The sequence below is a fragment of the Camarhynchus parvulus genome, chromosome 2 (genome assembly GCF_901933205.1).
Source record: "Camarhynchus parvulus chromosome 2, STF_HiC, whole genome shotgun sequence".
NCBI classification, from domain to species: domain Eukaryota; kingdom Metazoa; phylum Chordata; class Aves; order Passeriformes; family Thraupidae; genus Camarhynchus; species Camarhynchus parvulus.
In genome coordinates, this window is record NC_044572.1 from 88,135,994 (window position 1) to 88,158,603 (window position 22,610).

A 22,610-nucleotide genomic window follows, 5' to 3' on the forward strand; every position below is an offset into this window, starting at 1 on the left:
AAATCCTGTATTTCTGTTGACTTTGATGTGTTAAAAACCCCCACAAACTATTTGTTAATCTTCCATCTATGAGTGTAATCAAACATAATAATTTGAAAAAGGAAAGTTTTGGAAATAATAACAGGAAAAGCACAAGCTGTCCTAATTTTCCTGTGTCTACTGCCTTTTTCTGCTTAAAGCATCCTCTGCTTTCCCTTAAAATTTCAAAGCCTTTGAAATATTTTTTGCTTTGCTCATATTTATAAAGAGTATCCAGAGAAGAGGCCAAGGTTATGGGTTTACACGATCAGTCATACATAGCTGAAGATGCAGCTCTGCATTTGAAGACAAACTATAACCTGACATTTGTTCATATAAATGATATGATTAATAATTATGAAAAATGATCCAATTTGTGAAAATTACAATCAGGTCATGCACATTATGGGTAAAAGGACCAAATTAATTATGTACAATATGTAACTGTCAAATAGCAAAACATATGTAATGAAAAGTCAACAATATATGAGGCTCCAGCTGATTTCTGTAAATTTTTCAGGGTGTTCATGTTCCTGGGATTCCCAAACTCCTGTACTCCAGCTTATCAAGCTGTATGTGTAAAATTTTGGGCCAGGATTTCAAAGAATGTTTTAATGAGGATTTTTGTTCTGTAGAATCAAAACCATAGTCTGGCTACCCATGGCTGCACTCTCCTATGAAGTTGGGTTGCAGGGCTCAGCAAAACTCCTACCAAAACTGCAGGCAATTACTAAATTATTAAAATTATTCAAATTACAGTTTTGGAAATCAAACTTGTTGTGACAAATAGGTTAACTATTAATCACTTGTACACTTGAAAAGGTCTAAAGAGTAAATAATCTTTAAGAATTTTGGTCAGCTTTGCATCATCAATCCCTTGAATTATAATAGTGGAGTCAGTGATATTATTGGTCCACTGTTAAATTGATTTTGTGTGAAAATTCTGTGAATTTTTACTGTACTTATTTGCTTTATAATTAAACTATTTAAGACTTTTCTAGTTTTACTTTCTTTCCCAGAGGCTTTAAAATCATCACTATATCTGAATTGTGCTAATAATTAAAACACGAGCAGTAATGAATGAAAAATTGCTAAAATTGGAAGCATAAAAGCCCATCTGCTTTTTTAAAATTGTTTTACATACTCAAAGAAATCTAAAAATGGATGCAAGTGCGTCAACTGTGAAAAGTGAGACCCTCAACTTTCAGTTGAATTAGCTGATATCTTACCCTTAGGTGGGACTACTGTGGCTGAATTCAAATTGTATTCCAATTATAACTTTGGAAGTTACTAATAGAAAAATAATAATGATTTTTAAGTACCTGATCCTAAACTTAGAAGTAGGATTTTTTACTCTACTCTGTTTTCAAAAACAATACTCTTATGACTCAATGTGCACATTTAATTTTAAAATGGAAAGCACACATTTTGTACAAAATACAGATTAAGAAGAATAAAACCGCATTTCAGAATAGACTGGGTGTTCACAACAGACTCACTTGGCAGTTTGATCTTATGGTCAATGACCATGTATTTCCATCTCCTTAGTTTTTTTATATGACTACCTTGAAAGAATTCTTGCCATATGTCATTTGAATCCTTTGGGGCCTTTGAAAACAAGAAGAAATGAGAAGACTACTTAAGCAAGGTTTGTAAATATATATGTCTGTCCATATGTATTAAAATTTTTATCTTATGCCATACTTAAATTTATTAAAAATAAATGAAATGTACTGAATTTTATTAAAGCTAAAGTATGCAGCTTACATAGTTTATTTCATTTAGCTTTTACTGACATGTATCTGTTAGGGAACAAGCACAGATATTTATTTTAAAATAATGAGAAAAAAATCAGAAGTATGCCCATCAGAAACATTTCCTTTTTCACTTACAGATATATATTCATGCTGAGAGATATTCAGAGATAAATTAATATCTGACACAATTCAAGTAGGGTTTTATCCTTTTTATAATCAACAGGAATAATTGTGGTAATCAAGAAATTGATTTTACTTAAACTAGACAAGGTTATACAAAGTGCTATGCATGAATTATCATGCAGCTTTCCTAGTGCACAACAATCCCACCCTGAACTACTTGCTCACTTCTTTCCTAACCTGTAGTCTTGATATTGTCAAACTGCACTAAATAACAAAGATCATGATTGGCATTTATGTATCTACCTGGTAGGAGAGTTCAGTCCAGCTCAGTTAAAGCAAATTACATGTATGAAGTGTCACAGTGAGAGAGAGCAGATTTTGTGATCCTTGTTTCTTCCTGTGCACTTCAAAGGGGCAGGGCCAAAACCCAGTGGGCAGGTACGAAAGATAGGAGAAATCAGCACTCAAGAGGACCAAAATATTGAGCTTCCAGGCTTTTAAAGCAAATTTAATATCAATATGGTCTTTGTAATTGCCAGTTTCTTCAACCAGAATCTTCAGGACCTTGCAGAGGAAGAAAGGAGGGATGGGTTGCCCTAGACTGGTCTGAGCAATGCTTTTTCATCAGTATTATTTATGCAAGTGTCAAGGCCCAGATCTAGAAGGATAAAGAACCTGCTTAACCACTTTGCAGTTCAACAACAGCATAGAGTGAAACGTGCTGCAGAAACAGCTCTTAGTGAAGGTAGCAAACTGGTCCAAAGTGATTAACTGCCATTTCTCAGAGGATTGCCCAGCCTCTAATCAAAAGCCCCAACACATGTGGCAGCCTGTCATTGCTGAAGCTGTTAGATAGTGTGTTACTGATTAACAGCATATATGGTGTTTCTTCCAGAGCGTAGCCACTGAACATATTCAGTCTTAAATCAGTCTTACTGTTGCCACAAAAAGATTTGGTGACATGGGGTAAACACTAAAGTACCTTTGGTTTTTATCACACACTTGAATCTGCATGTGGAGTGGATTCAGTCTCTTTGCTCTGGCTTTGAAGAAGGAGGTATCCTTTTTGGAAGCTGGATGCAATAATCATGGCCACACATCCCGCTTCAGTTCAGCATGTCTCACTGGTGAGAAATGTGCCAAAGCCTGACTTTAAGACTGCATTATCTAACTCAGTTTTGGTAATATATGCAAAGTCAGGAACTTATCCTTTTCTGGATCACAAACAATTAGTATATTACTTCCTTCTGGCAGAGCATTAATCAGGATAAGTCAAGAGAAAGGCTGAGACTCTTGTCTCCTTACATCTCATTGCCTGAAGAATTTATAGTAGTTAAAGGCAATGGAATGAAAATAAAACACTTCCTTACATCCTTTTCTTAATGTTGTCCTATTTGTAGAGCTATCTGTCTACCAGTCAGCTACCTCAGTGACAGCAGCTATCACAGCTCTGTTACAATGCTTCCTATCCCATCCTCCTGGCCATCTACTGTGCCAGCTGCTTAAAAATAACACCCCCAGGGGCATTGCAGCTGAAATTAAGTATGCCCAATGGAGGATTCTCTGCAGCTATCTTTGCAAGAATCCTTCTTCATCTGTACCTCTCCCATGCACATAGCTTCACTACCCATGCACTGGGAAAGACAAGCTGCTGCTATTTCTTGGTCTGCAGAATCTCTTCCTGTGCTCAGCTGACTTTGTATGAAATTTGGGAACACGCTTCCAGTGAACAGAACATTGCATTTCACCACTCTCCTGAAAGTAATGCATCACAAAATGAAATGTCTCTGATCCACTCTGTCCCTATGTGCCCTGCCATGGGGATTTGAGAGAGGAGGATGTCAGCAGTTGCTCACAGTCTGTCAAGAATTGGCTACATCCTTTCTCTAGCAATCCTGGCAGCAGCGCTGAGATGACTTCAAGACACATCACGCTGTCCCCACCCTGTGGGTCCCTCACACTCAAGAGTAACATTTTTCATTCTTCAGCATCCAGGCCTGAACTTAGGTTGTGAGGAGCTTAGGATGTTTGCTAAGGGTTAGGATATTGATGTATCTATGCTCAGCTTGGGAGATAACCCTGAAAGGCAGAGCACAGGGCTAAAATTCAGCCCAAATCATCTCTTTATGAGGCTGATCAGAGAGAACAGTAAGTAAATAGGCTGATTCTCCCATGCATTGTAACTCTGGTTTTCAGACTGGTATTATAGTACTGTTTGTCTGAATTAAAAACTGGACATTTTCAGTGATATCTTTGGCTCAGTTATCCTCTTCAGGATTAAGAAACTATAGTTTTGAAATAGTGGCAGCTGTAAATTAGTTCTACACGTATCATGTTCTATATGTATCATATTTTTAAATTGTTATCTATTGGAGAAGGATGGCATGAAGGAATAATCTATGCATAGTTAATTAAAGCCTTTCCAAAAGCAAGAGTTTGGTGTTTGCAGGAAGCACTGATGGATACGTTTCAAGAGGCTGAAGCATTATCTGCTTATTGTTTGTTTTTTTCCTACTCGTGCTATATGTGTGCAGTCCCATTCTCCCAGTTTTGTAGCAGCCACTTCCAACAACTAGGAAATTTTATTTTCTTGATGCACAACCCAGTTTCTCTCTTGTTTGTTTGCTTTTCAGCTTTTTCTGTTTTGTAATGGAGATTTACAACAGAATAAGATGAAGTATGGCGTGCATTCTGCTCATCCATTGATTTGGGATCAGGATTTGGTGTTTGTGTCCTTTTGTTTTGCTCTTACCATGGAACAGGGCTCATTTCTCAGAATCAGATGAGTATTTTAAGTTACTTCTCTTCAGTCAGCTTGCAAAATTGGCTCTTTTTCTTGCTATTTTTTTTAGTAAATTATAATTTGAGTTTTGTATGTCCTTCATTTCAATTCAAAAGTCTTACTTTAGGATCTTGGCAAAGTTTATTTCATTAAATGTAGTGAATGTGTGAAATGGATGTGTTGTGGCTGTTTCCAGGATTACCTTTGTTTTACACAGTTGCTCAAAATTGCAGAATTCAGCCCGGTACCGAAATGCCTCCCATCCACAGTGGTAGGCACAAGCTTGCATCTGTGAGTACAGTTTCAAGTGAAGGACATTTTTTCCTGACTGATTTCTCTTCCTTTTTAGTCACTTCTCCTAAAAAAAGAAAAATTCAAGCAAAGGAAAAGCAACAGTAAAGATTTGTGCATAGCAAGAGAATAGTTGTATTTGAAGACCTTTTACAGACTAGGTTGTGTGGAAACAGAGGGAAGAAGAGTAGTTCTGTCAACCAAGAGAGGCTTTGCATTCCTTCAGATGGGAAGATGAAAGCTCTTGGTGTTTCTATTGTGTCACTGTCAGAGGAATGGGGCTTAGTGGAAATGTTTGACACTAAACCTGGAAATAAGTTTGAGAATCTGACTTCTGGCCTCCACATTTGTTGATTCCATTTGCTTCAATTTATTACAGAAGTAACATAACATGAACTGGCCAGCTTCATGGAAGCGCTCCATTTGTATATCTAAAATCCTTAATCTAAACCGGTTACGTACTGTGAGGTTCCACTTATATACTTTGTGAGTGTTGTAAACCTCCAAATTTACACGCAGGAACTATGTCAGCAGGGGTTTACCGTTCACACACAAGAATCCTTCCTCCTGTCTGACACGTTATCATAAATATGGAGAAGCTCCAATGAAGCTAGTCTGAGTTAAAGCTGACTAAGTCTGGTGTAAATGAAGGCAGAAATCAGTATTGGGTTGAAAAATGGATTTTAAACCCCTCCAATTCCTATCACAATAATTTCCTATCCTCTGTTCCTTTTCCTCCAACCTTCTGGCTTGGTGTGACTTTCTCACCTTACTTGCCCAGTGAAATCAACATGGAAACTTTTTTTTTTTTTTTTTGTGGTTATTTATTTCAGCTACTGTGTGCCAAACCTGCCTGTGGTAAACAGACTACAAGACTGTCCAGGCTAGTTCAGATCTGGTTTACCTATACCTGTAAGATTATGAGATTGCTCCTTTAAATGAGCTGGTTTCTACTTGTTTCTCTCTGAAGTCTGTAACCAAAGAATTAAGTCATGTATACTGGAGTTTGTGGCAAATAAGACTCCAAAAAATAATGTTATCACAACTTGATCACATATTTGACATTGGACTAAAAGACAACATCTCCCAGCTCCTATCTCCTTTGCTTCATTGGTTGGAGTATGGTGCCACCAAGAGTGTGGCTTCAATCCCTGTATGGGTCATTCACTTAAGAGTTGGGCTTGATGACCCTTGTGGATTCCTTACAACCCAGAATATTCTGCGATCCTGTGATTTGTCAGCCACTTGTGTCACAAGGCTGGGGAGAAAATGATGTTCAAAAAGAGGGTAACCTAATGGCATGAGGGCTCAAAAGCAAAGCATTCTGTTCACAAGGCTACCAAAGACCAGCATCATGAGGGCTGACATATGTGAGATCACCTTCACATACAGTGTTCATGTGAGCTGTAATCTAATCAGGACAGAGGAAAAAATACCATGCTGTGATTTATATACAGGAAGGAAGGAAGGAAGGAAGGAAGGAAGGAAGGAAGGAAGGAAGGAAGGAAGGAAGGAAGGAAGGAAGGAAGGAAGGAAGGAAGGAAGGAAGGAAGGAAGGAAGGAAGGAAGGAAGGAAGGAAGGAAGGAAGGAAGGAAGGAAGGAAGGAAGGAAGGAAGGATTCCCAAGCACTTCCCTCTTTATTCATTTCTCCTGCCATGGAGGTATTCCACTTCCAGCTCATTCCCTAAGCACTGTTCTACCTTTCCAGTAATTTTCCCCTTGGCAAAAATACTAGTATAGTGAACTTTTTTGCTAGCTGAGCACCTTCGTACTGAGGACAGCAGAACTCATTCTGAGTGACTTCTCAGGTCGTTAAAGCCATGATAGAGAGCAGAACTTTAGGAGACGCATTAGCCTTTGATGTAGCACCTCTTCTGTTATAATGACAGATAAAGTGTTGGTTATTCAGCTTTGTTCTATATTTCTAGCAAATGTTTCAATTCTGTTTCACAATACAATGCACATAAGAAAATACCTGATGAAATCTCAAGTACATATTTTTTAATTGTTTGATTTTTGGCATTCTATATGAGTAGTATAAATTAAAGAAATACTGTTGAAAGTAGGTGTTTCCTTGGTTCCATTTCATTGTCACCATCATTCTTTGCAGTATTTCAGAAAGATTTCTGAGGCAGTCTTTGAAAAATGACCTGATTATGATTCCACATAAACCACTGAAAAAATACTTACCAACTACTACTGAAACCCATTTCAAAATTTAAATAATGACATGCTGATTTGGAGAAAGGAAATGGAGGTAAAACTGAGAAGAAAAAGATTTTTATGCCCTTGCTTTTATGTAGCCAAATGAATGAATAAAGGATTTTTTTAATGTCAGGAAAAAAACCCCAAAACATTAAGAGAACACTTTCCTTCAAGATATTTCCTTCATTTTCATGCTTACCTTAAGCTGGGATGGACGAGAAATAGCTCTTGAGCACTGTAAGTAGGTCAAGCACTGTTCTCATGCCCAGACCACATTCCCCACTGTGGGAAGTAGGATACCAGCAGGGCTTGCATATATGCACTCTCTCTAGGTCGCATGGAGGCTTCTTTCCTTCCTCCCTGAAAACAGTCCCATTTCTCACTGGAGTGGGGGCACACTGGGAAGCAATTACTATCATTTTCTTTTGAATTGTTCCCAAGCATTTCCTCCTCCCTTGGTTCTTCATGTTATGTCTTAAATGTGTCTTCAAGTTCTAAGCCAAATTCAGGTTTTGCTGTACACCCATATGGTACAGGAGACCAATGATTTATGTATTAAACTCCTCCAGACACATAAAGCTAGTGTGTATTTTAAGACTGATTTTTGGGGGGGGTCTAAAAATCGAGGATTATTACCTGCTGTGATACCATTTCACAAGGAGGATGAAGAGAACGCTTCCCACAAGTCCTAAGCACCTCATAGACTTTTTGACAGTGAATGTGAGTTGAAACATGCCAGATGTCACATTTCAGGAATGGGGCTTTGACCATTAGCTATTCTATTAAAATAGCTTCCTCTTTAAGAACAAGCATATTTTTTTTACCATGCAAATAAAAATGTACAATTTGACCACTAACATTCCTTCATTCTTCAGTTTTTTAAAGGATTAAGTTACATGCTCAACCCTCAAGAGACACAGGACTCAGATCCAAGCTCATTGCTTCATAGACTGAACTAACTTAATCTAAGTGGAGACCAAAACACTTTGACCTTTGGCCAAAACACAGTGGTGTTTGAATGATCTTTTTTCACCTCATTCATCTAGAAATCCCACTCATTGAAACAATTTCTGATCTCTCACAAAACCAGCAAGTTAAAATATTTTCTTGCATTTCACAGAATTTCTGCATGAAATGGTACAATGTGAGCATTAATTCTTTTCTTGGCATTTAACTGGATACACTTTCACACACGCAAGCCTTCATATTATTTGAAGGTCAGATTTAAATGGAAAAGGCAAACGTGTAGCAAAAAGACTGTAGTAAGTCAGAGTCTCCTTCTGAACCATTATATCTTAAAAATATATAGTCAGTCTTGTCAAGACAAAATCTTCTTGGACACAAAATCCTCGTGTGGCCAGTGGGAAGGAGCTGCTACACTGGGTTGTTTAACTACAAATTAATTATGTGAATTTAATAGTCAAATATTCACTCAGAATGGAAAGAAATGTGCTCCTGGACATTAGCGGGTAATGTGCGAATAATTTCATCTATCTGTCTTTTAATTAGACACCTATAAATAAGATGGCTGTTGCAAGGTGCTCTGTAATCAGGTTACCTAAACACAAGTCCTTTCCTGGGTCATAATTTCCAATTATGTGCGATAGCTACAGATTGTTAATTGCTACTGTTTCTTCTTTTATTAATATTATTATTATTGGTATTATTATCATCATCATCATCATCATCATCATTTAAGGATCAGGCAAAATGCCTCATTGCAATTTTGCATGCATGTCTGGGAAAAAAAAGTAGATGACATAAATCGCATGCATAATCTCAGGAGACAATCATTTTAAATCTTAATTGGCTGCCTTTTAAATATCATTTAAGGTCTCGTTTTCTCTGCCTCTCTCTCCCTAGTTAAGAAGGTGTTGTGTCAAAGTCTATTACCTTGCTGGACGTCTCGCCTCTAAGTTTTTTTAAAAAAATAGAACCATCAGCAGAGGTTTGAGAGGTCGATAAAGCTTTTAGATTTGGAGATGTTTTCAGGGAGCCCATTTCCTGCGGCTAAGAGTTGTTAATGGAGCTTAAGGAATTATCTTATGACTCGGGCTGGGAGAGCCGTATATTTCTTTGCTCCTGTTCCCTTGTCGAGGCTGAATATGCTCCTGTCAAACTCGCTTAATGAAAAGTAACGCGTCGCTGATTACAGTTTTATTTGGGCTCTATGTAAAAAGCACTGTTAATTTAGCATCCCCTCCTTTGTGTGTTTGAATTTGCCATGGCTGAATGATTTAGAGTCTCTCAGTTTCAAGACGTTTCTCTATGTTTTTTTTCCCTCCTCCTTCTTTCTCAGTCTGCCTTTATATTTCTGCTTTGTACAGACATACGAGCTGCACGGCTTTCCCTTTCAGCCCTGCAGCTTCCTCTAAAGCAGCAGAACCTGATCTTTGACTTGTGCTATTGAATCAAATGGCAAAATTAATTTCTCACACTCTTTTTTCCATATTTAAAAAAAAAATCAAAACAACCGAACAACAAGAACCCCAACCCTTTTGAAAGACCTCTGCATTTCATTACTGATCTAAATAATAAGGTTTGTGTATTAAAGCAAGAAACTCTTTTCCCTCCCCCTTAACTGACATGGTCTCCTCTCAGGATGGGCAATGTTTTGGTGTGAGCACGCACAGATTTACCAGACCCGAGACACAGCCTGTTCCCTGGTCCGGAGACCCCTGCTCTTGTTATACAGCAGTCATAAACTTACCCAAACTTGTTTTATAGCAACAATAACACGAAAATTAAGGGATAAAGTGTTGATCCGCTTTTCTTTGGGCTTCTGGTATTTCAGGGCGCCTGTGTTTTGCCCACGGTGTTATCCCCTACTTTTTAAGTCCGGAGGGGGGAAGGAGGGGGGAGAGAGGGAGAGCGTTGCCTCCCAAACAACGGGATGTCCGAACTGAATCCTGGACCTAGCCAAAGCCGGCCAGCAATGACTTGTAAAATGACTTTTGTGGCTTGTGGGCTCACCCGCCGAGAGCCAGCCCAGGGAGGCCGGTGGGGGCCGGCGCTCCTCAAAGTCAGGGAGCTTTTCGGGCTGAGAGGAATTTTTGGCTGCTCGGTGGATGAGACCTCTCCTTGCACGCAGACACCCAGAACCCACACACACACTCGGCTGTCGCTGTGTTAGGAGAAAAAAAATGGAGTTCCCTTCCACTCCACAGAGCCTCTGTCGCATGGAAACCGAAGCCCACCGGGAGTCCCCGTGTCCCCTGCAGTCCCTGCACATCCAGCAAGGCTGGCACACGCAAACCTCCCCGCTTTAACATCACCCGCGCAGCACGCTGAGGGGTTTGTGCCCCATCCCGCTTGACTCTACCGATGGTTTGAGGGTAGCCCGAATGCTCGCCTTCCTCCCCTTCCCTCTCCCTCATCCCCGTCTCTTTAGTTTGGCTGAAAATAATTTGCTTTGTCTAAAGGGTTTCAGAGGCAAAGCTCGCCGTCCGCCCTGGCTGCATTAAAATTCCTGCCGGCCCAGCCTTTAGCTCAGATCGCGGCTCCCCCGAGACTCCACTTTCGCTATTACTGTCAAGTACCCTTGACTCTTTATTTTTGCCCTTTTATCTATTACAACTAATTCGAGTTCTTTTGCCCTTTTCAGTTTAAGACGTGGGCTTTCTGTAAAGCCTCCCCCTGCCACCGAGCTCTCCGGGTGCAGAGCCTTTAGAAATTGAGGGGTTTACTGTCAAAATGAAAATTTCACTTCAAATTATCTCGGCTGATGCACGTTTTCCAGGCCGGGGGCTCCTGTCTGAGCCTTTTGACAGCCAGATCAGCAGAGGGGTTCAGTGATCTCGATAATATCATCCAAGAGAGCGAAAGTCAATACAATGACAGGGAATATGACTGGATACAATCCAATTACGGCTGCTCGCAGAGAGGGGAAGGGCTTGATCTGATCTCCGCACCTGGATTCCTTTATTCAGTCCTTGCACTAACAGGTCTCGCTAGAAACTTCGCAGGCTGGAGTATGTTATATTTTGGCTGAGTGTTTTCTCGGTTGCGTCTATAGCTGCCTTTGGGTATTTTCCCCCAGTATTGAGTTCTTATTTATTTATTGTGAAAAGGGGTGGACCGACGGGGAGCTGCTGGGGTGGGATGGACGAGAATGCTGGGAGGCAAGGAAAGCTCTTCTGCTTGTGCCGATGTCAGTTTGGTCCTTCGGGTGTTCTCGGTTTTCTTCGAGGCTCAGGGGTTTTAGGCCGGCCCGGGTAAACCGGGATCTATTATTGCCTCGCAGTTTCTTTTCCAGCAGTTCTCCCTCTCTCCCGGTCCGGGGGTCAGTAAAGTTTGTTCCCATTCCGAGGAAGGAAAGGAAATCTTTTAAGCGCCTGTTATCTAAGTGGTAAATTGGCTGCGAGTGCTCCTGAATCACACGTCGAGAGCGCTCTTCCTCCCTCTCTCTTTTTGTTGGCTGCACTCTATTTAATGTCAAAACGGTAAAGCATCTGTTCTGAAGTGCTGAAATATTCATGGCGGATCAGCGATTCTCCGCACTGGCAGAGGAGCTGGAAAGCTAAAACGGTTCTTTAAAAGATCAAATTTTCCATGTGAATCAATTGCTCCGCGCACGGCGGAGGCGACACCGCGGCAGAGGCCGGCCCTTGGGGGCCGACCCCCGCCCGCCCGCAGCTCGGGAAGGAGGGGAGGGGGAAGAGAGGGATGCTCCCGCCCCGCCGGGCCTCGGCGGGCAGCCGGAGGCCCCGCTGTCGGTCCGGGAGGCGGCCGGGGCCCGGCGGTGCCCCGCGGAGGCACGGCCGGAGCGGAGCGCAGCCCAGCATCCCTCCTGCGCGCAGCGCGCCTCCCGGGCTCCGTCCTCAGTGCCGCGGCAGCGCTGCGCCGAGCCTCTCTTCCCCTCTCCCGGCAGCCTGTTGACAGTCCTTGGAATTACCGGGATCGGCTCCGAGGGGGAGTTTGAAACATAGAAGTTGTTTGTTGCCCAATGCAAAACGCCACCACTTGTGTTACCTCTGAAACAGACAATTTATTGGAATGAGCATACCCTTTAACATAGTATTTTTTTTTGTCAAGATAAATTTGTGCAGTAGGTGTAAACTTAGTAGAAGTGCTGTTTGTGAATTATATGCTAACAAGGAAATCAGGAGGAAAAACTCTCGAAAAGTCTTTACAACTAATGTCGGCATGCCTTAAATTAAATCTGAATTAAAATTTCCCGTTTGTAAACTTTCGGATGTAAACTTTTTAAGTAGGTCTACACTATAGTACGTGCTTTTTGGACATGGAATTAAATAACTTTCACGACATTGATCCCTTAAAGTCGCAGCCAGGAGAAAATGTTCAGAACAGCAATGAGCAAAGTCTTTCCGTTGAACTGAGCAAACTGAACTTTAAATCCTCGTTTATGTTGTTTGTTAAAAAAAAAAAAAAAGGAAGAAAAAGTTTTTTATATTTAAATTCAAACTCTTGCAAATCTCTTTTCAGTGTAGCTGACTTTTCAAGCGTTAGAAAGTCCTTTGCCTCTGGGCGGGCCTGTTAGGAACAAAACATTTTGCTTCCTGATTTGGGAAACGCCAGAAACTCTTTGTTTGAGTCATGGTGGGCCAGGTTTGAGAGCTGCCCCTTGAGCACATTGGCGCCGTTCCCCACCGCGCGTCCCAAGGCGCCCGTTTCCAGAATGGCTCCTTTGGTGGTAGCCCAGGAAACTGTTGTGTTGCTCAGGGCTTGATTTAAAGTACTGTGCCTGAACAGGGGGTCGTGAAACACCCCGTCCACCCAGTTCCTGAGGTTGGTGACCGGCGAATCCTGGTGCCTGTCCATGACACTGACCGGGGCGGGAGCGGCGGCGGCGGCCGAGCCCCCGGGCCGTTTCAGCATGCAGGAGGGGTACTCGGCCTGGTTGAGGGAGGTGGCAGTGTGCGCCAGGGACCAAATCCTGGGCTTCGCCTCCAGCAGCTGCTGCCCCTGCTGGAAGCACATCTTGGACTCGCAGCCGCGCTGCCGAGCGCCCAGCGGGTCGGGGCCGCACTCCTCCGCCGCCGTCTTCAGGCAGCTCCGCGCCCGCTCTGCCGCCGCCTCCTCCTCCTCCTCCTCCTCCCCGGCGGCAGCCGGCGGCGGCATCTTGGCGGGGAGCTCGGCGGCCCGCGGCGGGAGGCTGCCGCCCGGGAGCGGGAGCGGGTGCGGATGCGGGTGCGGGAAGGGCCGCCGCAGCTCGCACTCCGAGCTCTCCGACTCGGCGGCGTCCAAGTCCTCCAGGTCGCTGAGCTCCAGCTCCTTCTCCTCCTTGCCAGTGGGTTCTGCGGGGCGGGGGCGGGGGAAGGGACCGCAAAAAGAAGACACACGGTCACTGTCGGCGCCGCACTGCCCCGCGGCCGCCCCCACCAGCGAGGCCCGCGGCCGCCCCCACCAGCGAGGCCCGCCCCGGGGGCGAGCTGCCGGCCGAGCCCCCGCGGCCGCACCGCTAAGTGCCTGGTTTTAGCTGGGTACCCTCGGCTTTCCCGCTCTTCATCGCCTCTTCCTGCGAACCCTCCTCCTCCTCCTCCTCCTCTTCCTCATAGGGCCGCTTCTCGTCAGAGCACTTGTTCCGCGGGGGCCAGGTCATCTTATTCTCCTTCTTGAGCCGCCGGCGGGCGTTGGCGAACCAGGTGGAGACCTGGGTGAGGGTCATCTTGGTGATGATGGCCAGCATGATCTTCTCGCCCTTGGTGGGGTAGGGGTTCTTGCGGTGCTCCTGCAGCCAGGCCTTCAGCGTGCTGGTCGTCTCTCGGGTGGCGTTTTTCCTCCGCGTCCCGCCGTCCATCGTCCCGTACCTGCAGGCACAGGGGATGTGACAGCTCTCTCTCGCCCCCCGCGCACCTGCCCGACGCGGGGTCCCACAGCCCCGGCCCCGCCGCTTGCCTGCGGCACCCCCAGGAGGGCAGCTGGACCGGACGGGGGAGATGGATGAAGACAGCTCGGTTTTAAGAGGGATGAGGACAGCTCAGCTTTATGAGGGAGACCAGCCTAGAGAATTCAGGCCGAGAAAGGAAAGCAAGAAGGAAGGGTTCAGCTAGCAGCAGCAGCGGGCAATGCAAATTTCCGCTCTGCCTTGGCGGTGGTGGCGGAAAGAAGGAAGGAATCGTCTGCTTTTATTTGCTGTAAAGTCAATGTCAACATTTCGGGCAGCAGGAAAATCCTAGCAGCTTGCAAACTCACAGAAATACCACTTTCCTCTCGTTTTATTAGTCTTCCCCAAACAAAATTCATCGGGGTGACCCCAGGGTGTAAGTGTTAATAGAAATATATTTCCTCTCACTCCTTTTATTAGTAATCTCCTCTACCCTTTTGTTCCTGAAATTGTAGGAACCTAACGCAGATGACACTGGGCTGCGACTGAATATTTAATGCACATCCTCCAGGAAAGGTCACTGGCGCCCAATGGGCCTCTGAGCTGGGAGCGGTGTGTAACGGGGTGTGCGCTGCTTTAAAACTGATAAATATACACGGGATGCCCAAGCCTGACTCCGCGCAGGGAAAGATAATTACCGCCCCGGTTAAGAGGGATTGCCCCCCGCGCTACCGCCCGCCCGGGGGGCGGAGGACCCCGCGTCGGTGAGGGAAAGGGGAGGCGACATGGCTGGGGCCGGGAGATGCTCGGAGGCGAGCAGGCAGGCTGGCGGGGTTGGCGGGGCGGGGATGGCGGGGAGGGGTTGGCGGGGCTGGAGGGCAGCGAGCGGGGCCGGGCTGGGCATGGCGCTTACCTGTCGTACTGGTACTGGCTGAGGGTGTGATCGTAGGGGTAGTAGGCAGCCGCGGGGGCGATGCCCGCATGCGCAGAGCCGCTCCCGTCCTTCGCCTCCAAACTGTTCTGCAAGAGACGCCGCCCGCCGCCCTCAGCCCCCGCCGCCGGCACAGCCCGGCCCCGGCCCGGCACCGCCGCCCTCGGCCCCCGGCACCCGCACAGCCCCCGGCACCCCTGCCCGGCTCCCCCGGCACCGCCGCCCGGCACCCCTGGCACCCCTGCCCGGCTCCCCTGCCCCGCGGCCCGACCGGACCTTCCCGGGGGCCCCTCGGCCGCGGCGCCCAGCGACATCAATAGGGACATTAACTCGCGCTGTTACGGTGCCAGGGGGAAAAAAGAAGGGAAAAAAAAAAGAAAAAGTCTGTGTGGGAAGACCGCATCATTTTTTTGCAAGCCTGGGTGTGGGTCTGCCCGGACGAGTCCTCCGCGCTCGGCCGCCAGCTCGTCAGGCGCGACTTTTAATTGCGTTACCGTGAGGAGCGAGTGCCGGGCTGGCACAGCTGCTGACCGCGGGGCTGGGCGCGGGGCGCGGCGGGGCGCAGGAGGAGCGCCCGGGGCTGCCCCCGCCCGGGGAGGGGGTCCCGCCGAGCCGCCCCCGCCCCCGGGGGCACGGGAGGGAGCGAGCGAGCGTCCCCCGGGCGGCTTACCAGGGAGTAGAAGGCGGGAGCCTCGGTACCGTAGGTCACGTAGTTTCCATAGCCCTGGGGCCCGGCGTAGGGCCCGCCGTAGACGCCCAGGGCGGCGGCGGAGTTGAGCTCGTGTCGGGCGGTGGCGAGCAGGCGGCTCTCGTACACCGGGCAGTACACGGGCGTCTGGGCGGAGGCGGCCGCCCCCGTCTCAGCCAGCGTGCGGCTGCTGGACTCGCAGCAGGTCGTCAGGGAGTTGGTGCTCATCAGGAACTGGAGGGAAAGAGAGCGGCCCTGAGGGCGGGGTGGGGGGAACTTCCCAAAGTGTAACCAAGTTTGGGTTCGGTTGCTTTTAGATTGTGTGGGTTTGGTGGGGTTTTGTTTGGGTTCGGTTTAGTTTTGGGGTTTTTTTTCCAAATCAGGTCGTAGCTTTGGGGTGTCGCCCGCCCTCCTCCCTCCCCTGGCGTATTTTACTTCACTCGTGATAGAAACGCTCTGGAGAAAGGCAGAGGTGCAAGTATTTTATCAGTTTTTTAGAACGACTCCACAACAACAACCAAACGCCCCGTGACTGTGGATGTTTAATCCTCTATAATACATTCCTCAGGCCCTCTGCATTTAAAAGCTAACTTTTCCTGGGGTGTTTTCACAAGACTGGGGTTTACACCGTTTTCTCCTCTTGCAGCACAATGATCCCCATCTGCGTTTTTAAACCCTTTTTTTCGAAGTCATTCATGCATATTTATTTTGACTGCAGATTTGTAGCAGCCACTCACGCATCTGTTATTAACCTGCTGGATTAGAATATCCCATTCTTTTTCTACGGGCCGGACCTCTGTACATCCATGTTTAATTGATAAACTGTGTATTTAATCGTGAAAGAAAAAAAAAAAAAAAAAGGGGGGGAGCGAGGTGCCGGTGGGGGTTGGGGATCTCTAGCTCCCCTTCTCACCTCTCTCATCTCTGTAATCATCTCCCACACGTCTTTATCACCCCCAAACACCCTAAATCCCGCGTGTTTCATCCCATTTTAAAACTGGTGCCCGACACAGAACTTGGGCGTCTTGCAAAGCTGCGGAGCGAGCATCTGTTTCGCCGCTGCCGCAGGCGGGAGAGGATCGCTGCCGCCCTCATCCTGGACGGAAGGCATCGATAAGGACTGAAATTCAATCAATTAACGTTGGTAGGCAAAAAGTCTTACCTGGGGTGCAGAGGAGTAAGGGTAGCCAAACTGAGGATAGGACATGGTACAGAGGCTCCCAGTTATCTAGAAACAAGGCGAGGCGTCTGATCTGCACGCTATTGCAGCCTGGCTCTGCTCTGTTGTACCAATTGATTGGTAACCACAGGTCCCTAGATGCTTATAGGACGAAGCAGAAAACCACATTTAATTTATTTACATGAAAACTTAAACTTTTTTTTTTTCTTTCAAATATGTACGGCGATTTTAGCACCTTCCCCGCTACAGCTACGACACAGAAATAATTGTTACATGTAGGCTCCAAGGCTGGCAGACCTGACGGCAAAAATAAATACTTTGCACCCACGGAAAAATAAAAGGTGGGAAGAAGAAAAGTGATACAAATGCACCAGCTCACAAGCAGGTTGTTATAAAAGAGTCGAGCCTCTGACGTCACGCAAAACTTACTCAAATTAACCTGCCTGTAAGTCTAACACTCATTTTCGGGAATCTTTCCCCTGGCATGGAAAATAGACTCTCCAGCATCGCCTTCAGCCTGCCTAACAGGGGAGAAAACTTTGGGAAGCTCTTCGGTAGCGGCAACGCCTGCTTGCAACACATATATTTCTGCGGGCAAGGGAAGGAAATGAATGTTTTTAATCTGAAGGATCAATGTTGTATCAGCTATTTTCCCCACCCTCCTTAGTCTCTGAAAGGCTAGTAAGCACTTTTAATTAGAAATTAATTAATGAGCAGCTGCTTCTTCCCACCCCACAGTAATAATTAGTCTCAATTACAAACAAGACATATGAAGGGACACACGACTGAGTCTTCATTTAAGATTTAATCAACAGTTAAAATTAGCGCTAACCCTGACAATAAAGCACATGATAAGCAATCCTCCTTTTCTTTTCGGCTTTTATTCCAGGCGTGTGATTACAGGTAGAAAACCCTACAAGCGTCTTCCGGGGAATGATGGAAAAGATGTGACTTTTCACGTTAAAAAGACTTTGATCCCATCTCTAACTTCCAACACCCCCTCCTACCCGACCCATCCCACGGCTGCCATCGGCCTCCCTACCCGCTGGAGGTCTGGGACCCCCCCCGACACGAGCAGGCAGCAATCCCCCCCTGCTGCACGCTCGGAGGGAGCGGGCCGTGGGGGGAAGATGCTGGCAGCCCCAGCGCCTCTCCCCCGACGGCCGGTGCCACCGAGGCAGGGCGAGCAGGCAGCCCCCGGCTGGACGGAGGAGGCGGAGGAGGCAGCTCCGAGGCTGAAGCTGCGCTGCTGGTGCAGTCGAACGCTGCTCCATGGTGTGCAGACTTGCTCAGAGAGATTCCTGGGTTCAGACATGTGAATAGCCCCAGGGTCACACTCTAATTAATGATGATATTCTCTTCTTCTCCCCAGCTGGAAGACTGCCTCCCAGAAACGAATCTGCCCACACTGACAGCTCGATTGAGGGTGATTGATGACTATCTGGAGACCACAGTACACATAATATAATATCTGCTGCGTAATTGCTTTAATTTACAGATGAAAATACTAGTCCTCAGATCGAGTTAGACTACAACGAGAGGCGTTTTATGGCGCTTTAGAGTGTTTGTAAATAAAAGATATCAGATACAGTACATGCAAATTATCCTGACAGCTCAGTATCTGTAGCCGGGAGAAACGTATAAAGAAAGGGAATCAAATGACATAAATAATCGGTTTGGAATTCTGTATTGATTTTTAGATGGGAAGAAAGAGCCTTTTCTTTCCTCAACTGAAATGCGAATTCCTTTTTATTTCTGAGAATATTAATAACTTTGCCATTGGATTTCTTCTATAGAAAGGCTTCTCTATTCCTCCTCCTGCACTATAACCCGGTGCTGCCAAGGTATAAAAATACTTTTAGCCACTCTTTACCAGCAGCTTCCTTCTGCTGACGGACTATTGCATTGTTTGGGAAGAAAAGACACCCAGTGTTTAGACAATGGTCTGCACGCAGTGTTCCGTGCTGCTCCCTCTGCCTCCTGTGCCCATTGCGCTGGGGGATGTTTGTTTAAGCTCCGGAATAAAACTCACCGGTGCTAGGGAAGAAAATAGTTGCACTTATCTCAAGAGCGGCTCGGTGTAAAGCACTATAATTAGCTGGGAGATCTGGAGAACTGCCTGAAGAAGTCCTCCCAGTTTTCCAGGCTACAGTTTGGGAAATGTCCTGGAGTTGTGGGTTTTTTTTTGTTTTTTTTTAGTTTTTATTTTTTTCCATTGCAGATGTCAACTCCGCAGTGGCCCACAGTGCACTACAGGTTTTGATATTTAGATGAGTCTATTAAACTTTAAAATACAAGGAGAAATTCAATATTTATAGTCCTTGTCTATTTATATATCACAGTTGTCTTTCACTGCGCCATGCAAATACTCTGGTGCCCATTTTTGTGCTGAACTTTCCTGTATTAATCATGATAATTATTTGTCATTTTTCTTTGCAGCCTGCCTGCTCTATTACTTTACCCCCGGTCAGCTTTGTGTCAGTTCCAATCTGTATTCCCTAGAAAGCAGTCATTAAAAAACCCCCACCAAAACAAACAAACAAAAAGAAAAAGTGACAAAAAAACTTAATAACCTTAAATGCTGAAAGCTGACATTACATCCTCCCCCACTGCTGATGTCTTGTTTCACTTACAGTCTACAAATAATGCCCCTTTGTTGATAAGAAACTCAACACAATTATATTTCATCTTGAATTTTTGGTGCCAGAGCACAAACATGCATTAAGCCTCACAATGATTTAAAATAACCTTTGTGGTTCTTGCACATAAACAAGGTAACACTGTTCAAATCCAAGCAAAGACGCTTAATGCTGAGGGCTATATCCTTAAGCATTTGGAAAATGCAAGTCTTTGCTGTGCAATAAAAATTGATCCTCGTCAGAGCCCCTTTCCTGTACAATGCAGTTAACAGCTTTTGAGAAAGAAACATACACAGCTTTCTCCAAAGTTTGAGCAAGGAAACCCATCTCGATCAATAGGAAACACTGGAGAGGTCCCTTCTGGTCAGAAGCAGCCTGCACATTCAGGCAAGCAGGTATTTCCCATCCAAAGCCCATCCAGGTCTCTCTCCCAGGGCTATGAGCTTTTCCTCTGAGTACCTGGAGCCAATGCTCATACAAGTTTTATTGTAAAAACATGGAATGAGAATGAAAGAGTGTGATGCTGGAACAGGCCACAGCAGGTAAAACAGAACCACTTCAGGACTCAGGCTTTGATGGACGTCTTCAGGGACATGATCTAGAGGCAGTTAATGCAGCTACACTTACTATCTGCATTTTCATCGCCTTCTCTTTTTGGAGGGGTTATTGCCACTCCTGGAAATATTTCAGCAACGGAATTTGCTTATGGGCTAAACAGACTTTAGTGAGCTCTTTCAGTCGACTTTGCTTTGTTTTCATGCTACAGACTTAAAGCAACATTTACACCACCTGACAAACACTATGAAACTCTATGTGTTGCCCATTTGGAATCTGACATGTAACCGTGGGCAGCCTACAACATTTTCGAGTAGGTTAGCTCCCCTAAACTTGCTATTGGCAGTAAATACGATTGGTTTTTTTTCCTGAACCAATTTGAGGTGTAACTGCACCTCCTGCACTCTGAATCAAGGAGGCGATGCTTCCGACCTGCACAAACCCATGCCATGGCTTGGGATTGGCAGAGCCATGATGACCAACAGAACAGTTGCATAAGAAGGCACTGCTAATTAATTTACTCAGTTTACAACTACATGTAAAATCAGTTTGTTCAAAGCTATCCATTTGAATGCTTTCATTTTGTAAGTCTTCAATCCTCTTGGCAAACAGTCTAGATTAAAGCAGAAAGGCCTCACATGCTCATTCTGTTCTTTGTATTTATTAACTTTTCACACTTAAGAACTAGAGCCAGCATTCTCATTCTCTCTCTCTCTTTCTTACATGCACACCCACACCCACACACATACAAAACTTTTCAGCAAGAGAAGTAAATGCTGCGACCTGGGCAGCTGCTCTGTGGCTATAGATGGACCCTACAACATGCCCACATTTACCTGCTCGGTGCACAGCATTGCAACTACGCCTTCATTAGCAAAGCAAAGATTGTATAAGACTTCCTTTCTCAGCTCCTGTACCCCCAGTGCTGCAGATCCGCAGGCATTTAGACGCCACCACCTTTGAGCTCTCTGGCAGCCAACAGCTTCAACTTACTTCCCTGCGAAGGTAAAACTTTCCTGCTTGCAAGGTCAAATTCTGTTTTTTAAAGTTCTCCTTAAAATCCAGAAAGTTTGACTCAGTACCTTACCTTAGTGCTCGCTGAATATCATATCCACACCCCCTTCCCAAGAAATAACACACGCATGTTAAAATACATTTACCCTCTGTCCTAGGTAAAGATTGCACAAAGCCAAATGATTCATCACGGATAGTTTCTCTTCCCTCCAGCAGTTCGGTTTCAGCTGCCTTGCTGCTGAAGCAGGCTCCGAAGGAGAAGGGGGGGGGGGGGGTAAGCCCCACCGCTCCCCTCCACCCCCCGCTTCCATAGAGACACAAAACACACACACACACACACACACACACACACACACACACACACACGCAGATATACAGGCATCACCACCAAAGGAAGAAATTTTTTACCTGCGATCACGCCAGGCTTCGGCTAAAACCTGGTAGCGATGGCTGTGCCATGGCAGGGCTCCTCTCCTCTGGTGAGCGCTGGCTGGCGTGGCAGGGAGCTGCGGGGAGCTAACGCAGACATGTCTCAGTGCGCGGTACCTGCGCGGCGCGGCACGGAGCCTTCGGTCCCCAGGCACCACAGCCACTTCACTAACCCCCTGTACCAGAGTGACGCTCAAGTGAATAGTTCCACTGATCACACTCTTTCCTACTGATTAACACTTTCCAACGCGACCAGGCATTCCACTTCCAACTTTTCCCGTTTTAAAACAGAAGCAGCCAGCGCCGCTTGCTTCCGCGGGTTATAAACGCCGTCTGGGGTGTGGGGGACACCATAATTAATAGCAGGTTAGTAAAATTAGTGCTGCCACTCCAATTGTTGTCCTTGTTGCCAACAATAATTGCATTGATTCTGGAAGGACACGAATGTCCTCCATTTAACCTAATGATCTGCGGGTTGCACACGCTGTACGGCAGCCGTGGCGGTGATTAACTGCGCGCACCTCCAAACTATCATTTATCTCCGCGAGTCACGACTGAAAGGCGCTAAACTTACAGGCAACTCTCCCTGCCTCTCTCGCCGTCTTTGTTTCCCTCCCGCTGGAGGAGGCGGGCTGGGACGTCGGCGTAGCCCTGCGCACAGGAGACGGGCACCTGTACCTGTCCCCCCGGCCGCCTCGGCTTTATTCATAGCCCGGGGGCAGCGCGGCGGAGCCGGGCAACGCGGAGCTGCCGGGGACTGCCTGGCCCAGCGCCCCCGGCCGCGGGGAGGGGGCAGGGGGGCGGCGCGGCAGCGCCCGGCACCGGGGACCTGCTCCCTGCAGCGCCCCCGAGGCGGGCTACGCCGCCCTGCCCGCCCTGCCAGCCCCGCAGAGGCTGCCCGGGCACCGGGAGCTTCCTCCGGGCGGAGCTGGGGGGCAGCCGAGCGGGGAGCGGGGACAGCTGCCGGCGGCAGCCGAAAGCAGGTCGGGGCAGGAGCGCTTGTTCCCGCTTGTCCTCCCCGTCCTCCTGCGCCCGTCCCTGCGTCCGGCCGTCCGTCCCGCCCGGCCTCAGCCGCAGGCTGCGTCTCTCTCCCGAGGAGAAGTTACACGGGCCCGAAGCTGGGCGAACCGGCAGCGAGCTCCCAGTCCGAAATGCCTTTCCCGGTGCGCAGCCGCCCGCTGCCGTCTGTCAGTGCCGGGCTCCGGCCCGG

General features: G+C 46.6%; 1 protein-coding gene across 2 annotated transcripts; it reads right to left on the reverse strand.

Annotated features, from left to right (window-relative positions):
* Positions 1-11,862: 11,862 nt before the first annotated feature.
* IRX4 (iroquois homeobox 4) lies at positions 11,863-22,171 on the reverse strand. 2 transcript variants are annotated; one of them, XM_030943804.1, is made up of 6 exons: positions 21,380-22,171; positions 16,746-16,904; positions 15,566-15,817; positions 14,878-14,984; positions 13,625-13,947; positions 11,863-13,434 (listed from the first exon to the last, which is right to left on the reverse strand). In XM_030943804.1, the coding sequence occupies exons 2-6, from the start codon at positions 16,788-16,790 to the stop codon at positions 12,674-12,676; spliced, it is 1,488 nt and encodes a 495-aa protein (XP_030799664.1). In that variant the 5' UTR covers positions 16,791-16,904; positions 21,380-22,171; the 3' UTR covers positions 11,863-12,673. The 2 variants fall into 2 exon arrangements, with proteins under 2 accessions (XP_030799664.1, XP_030799665.1); XM_030943805.1 differs by lacking the exon at positions 21,380-22,171 and adding an exon at positions 21,118-21,191.
* Positions 22,172-22,610: the final 439 nt, after the last annotated feature.

Coding starts and splice junctions, on each gene's coding strand:
- IRX4 (XM_030943804.1), bottom strand. CDS start 16,790: ATGTCCTATCCTCAGTTTGGCTACCCTTACTCCTCTGCACCCCAG. Junction 13,948..14,877: donor AGCCAGTACCAGTACGACAG/GTAAGCGCCATG, acceptor CTGTGCCTGCAG/GTACGGGACGATGGACGGCG. Junction 13,435..13,624: donor GAAGAGCGGGAAAGCCGAGG/GTACCCAGCTAA, acceptor CCCGCCCCGCAG/AACCCACTGGCAAGGAGGAG.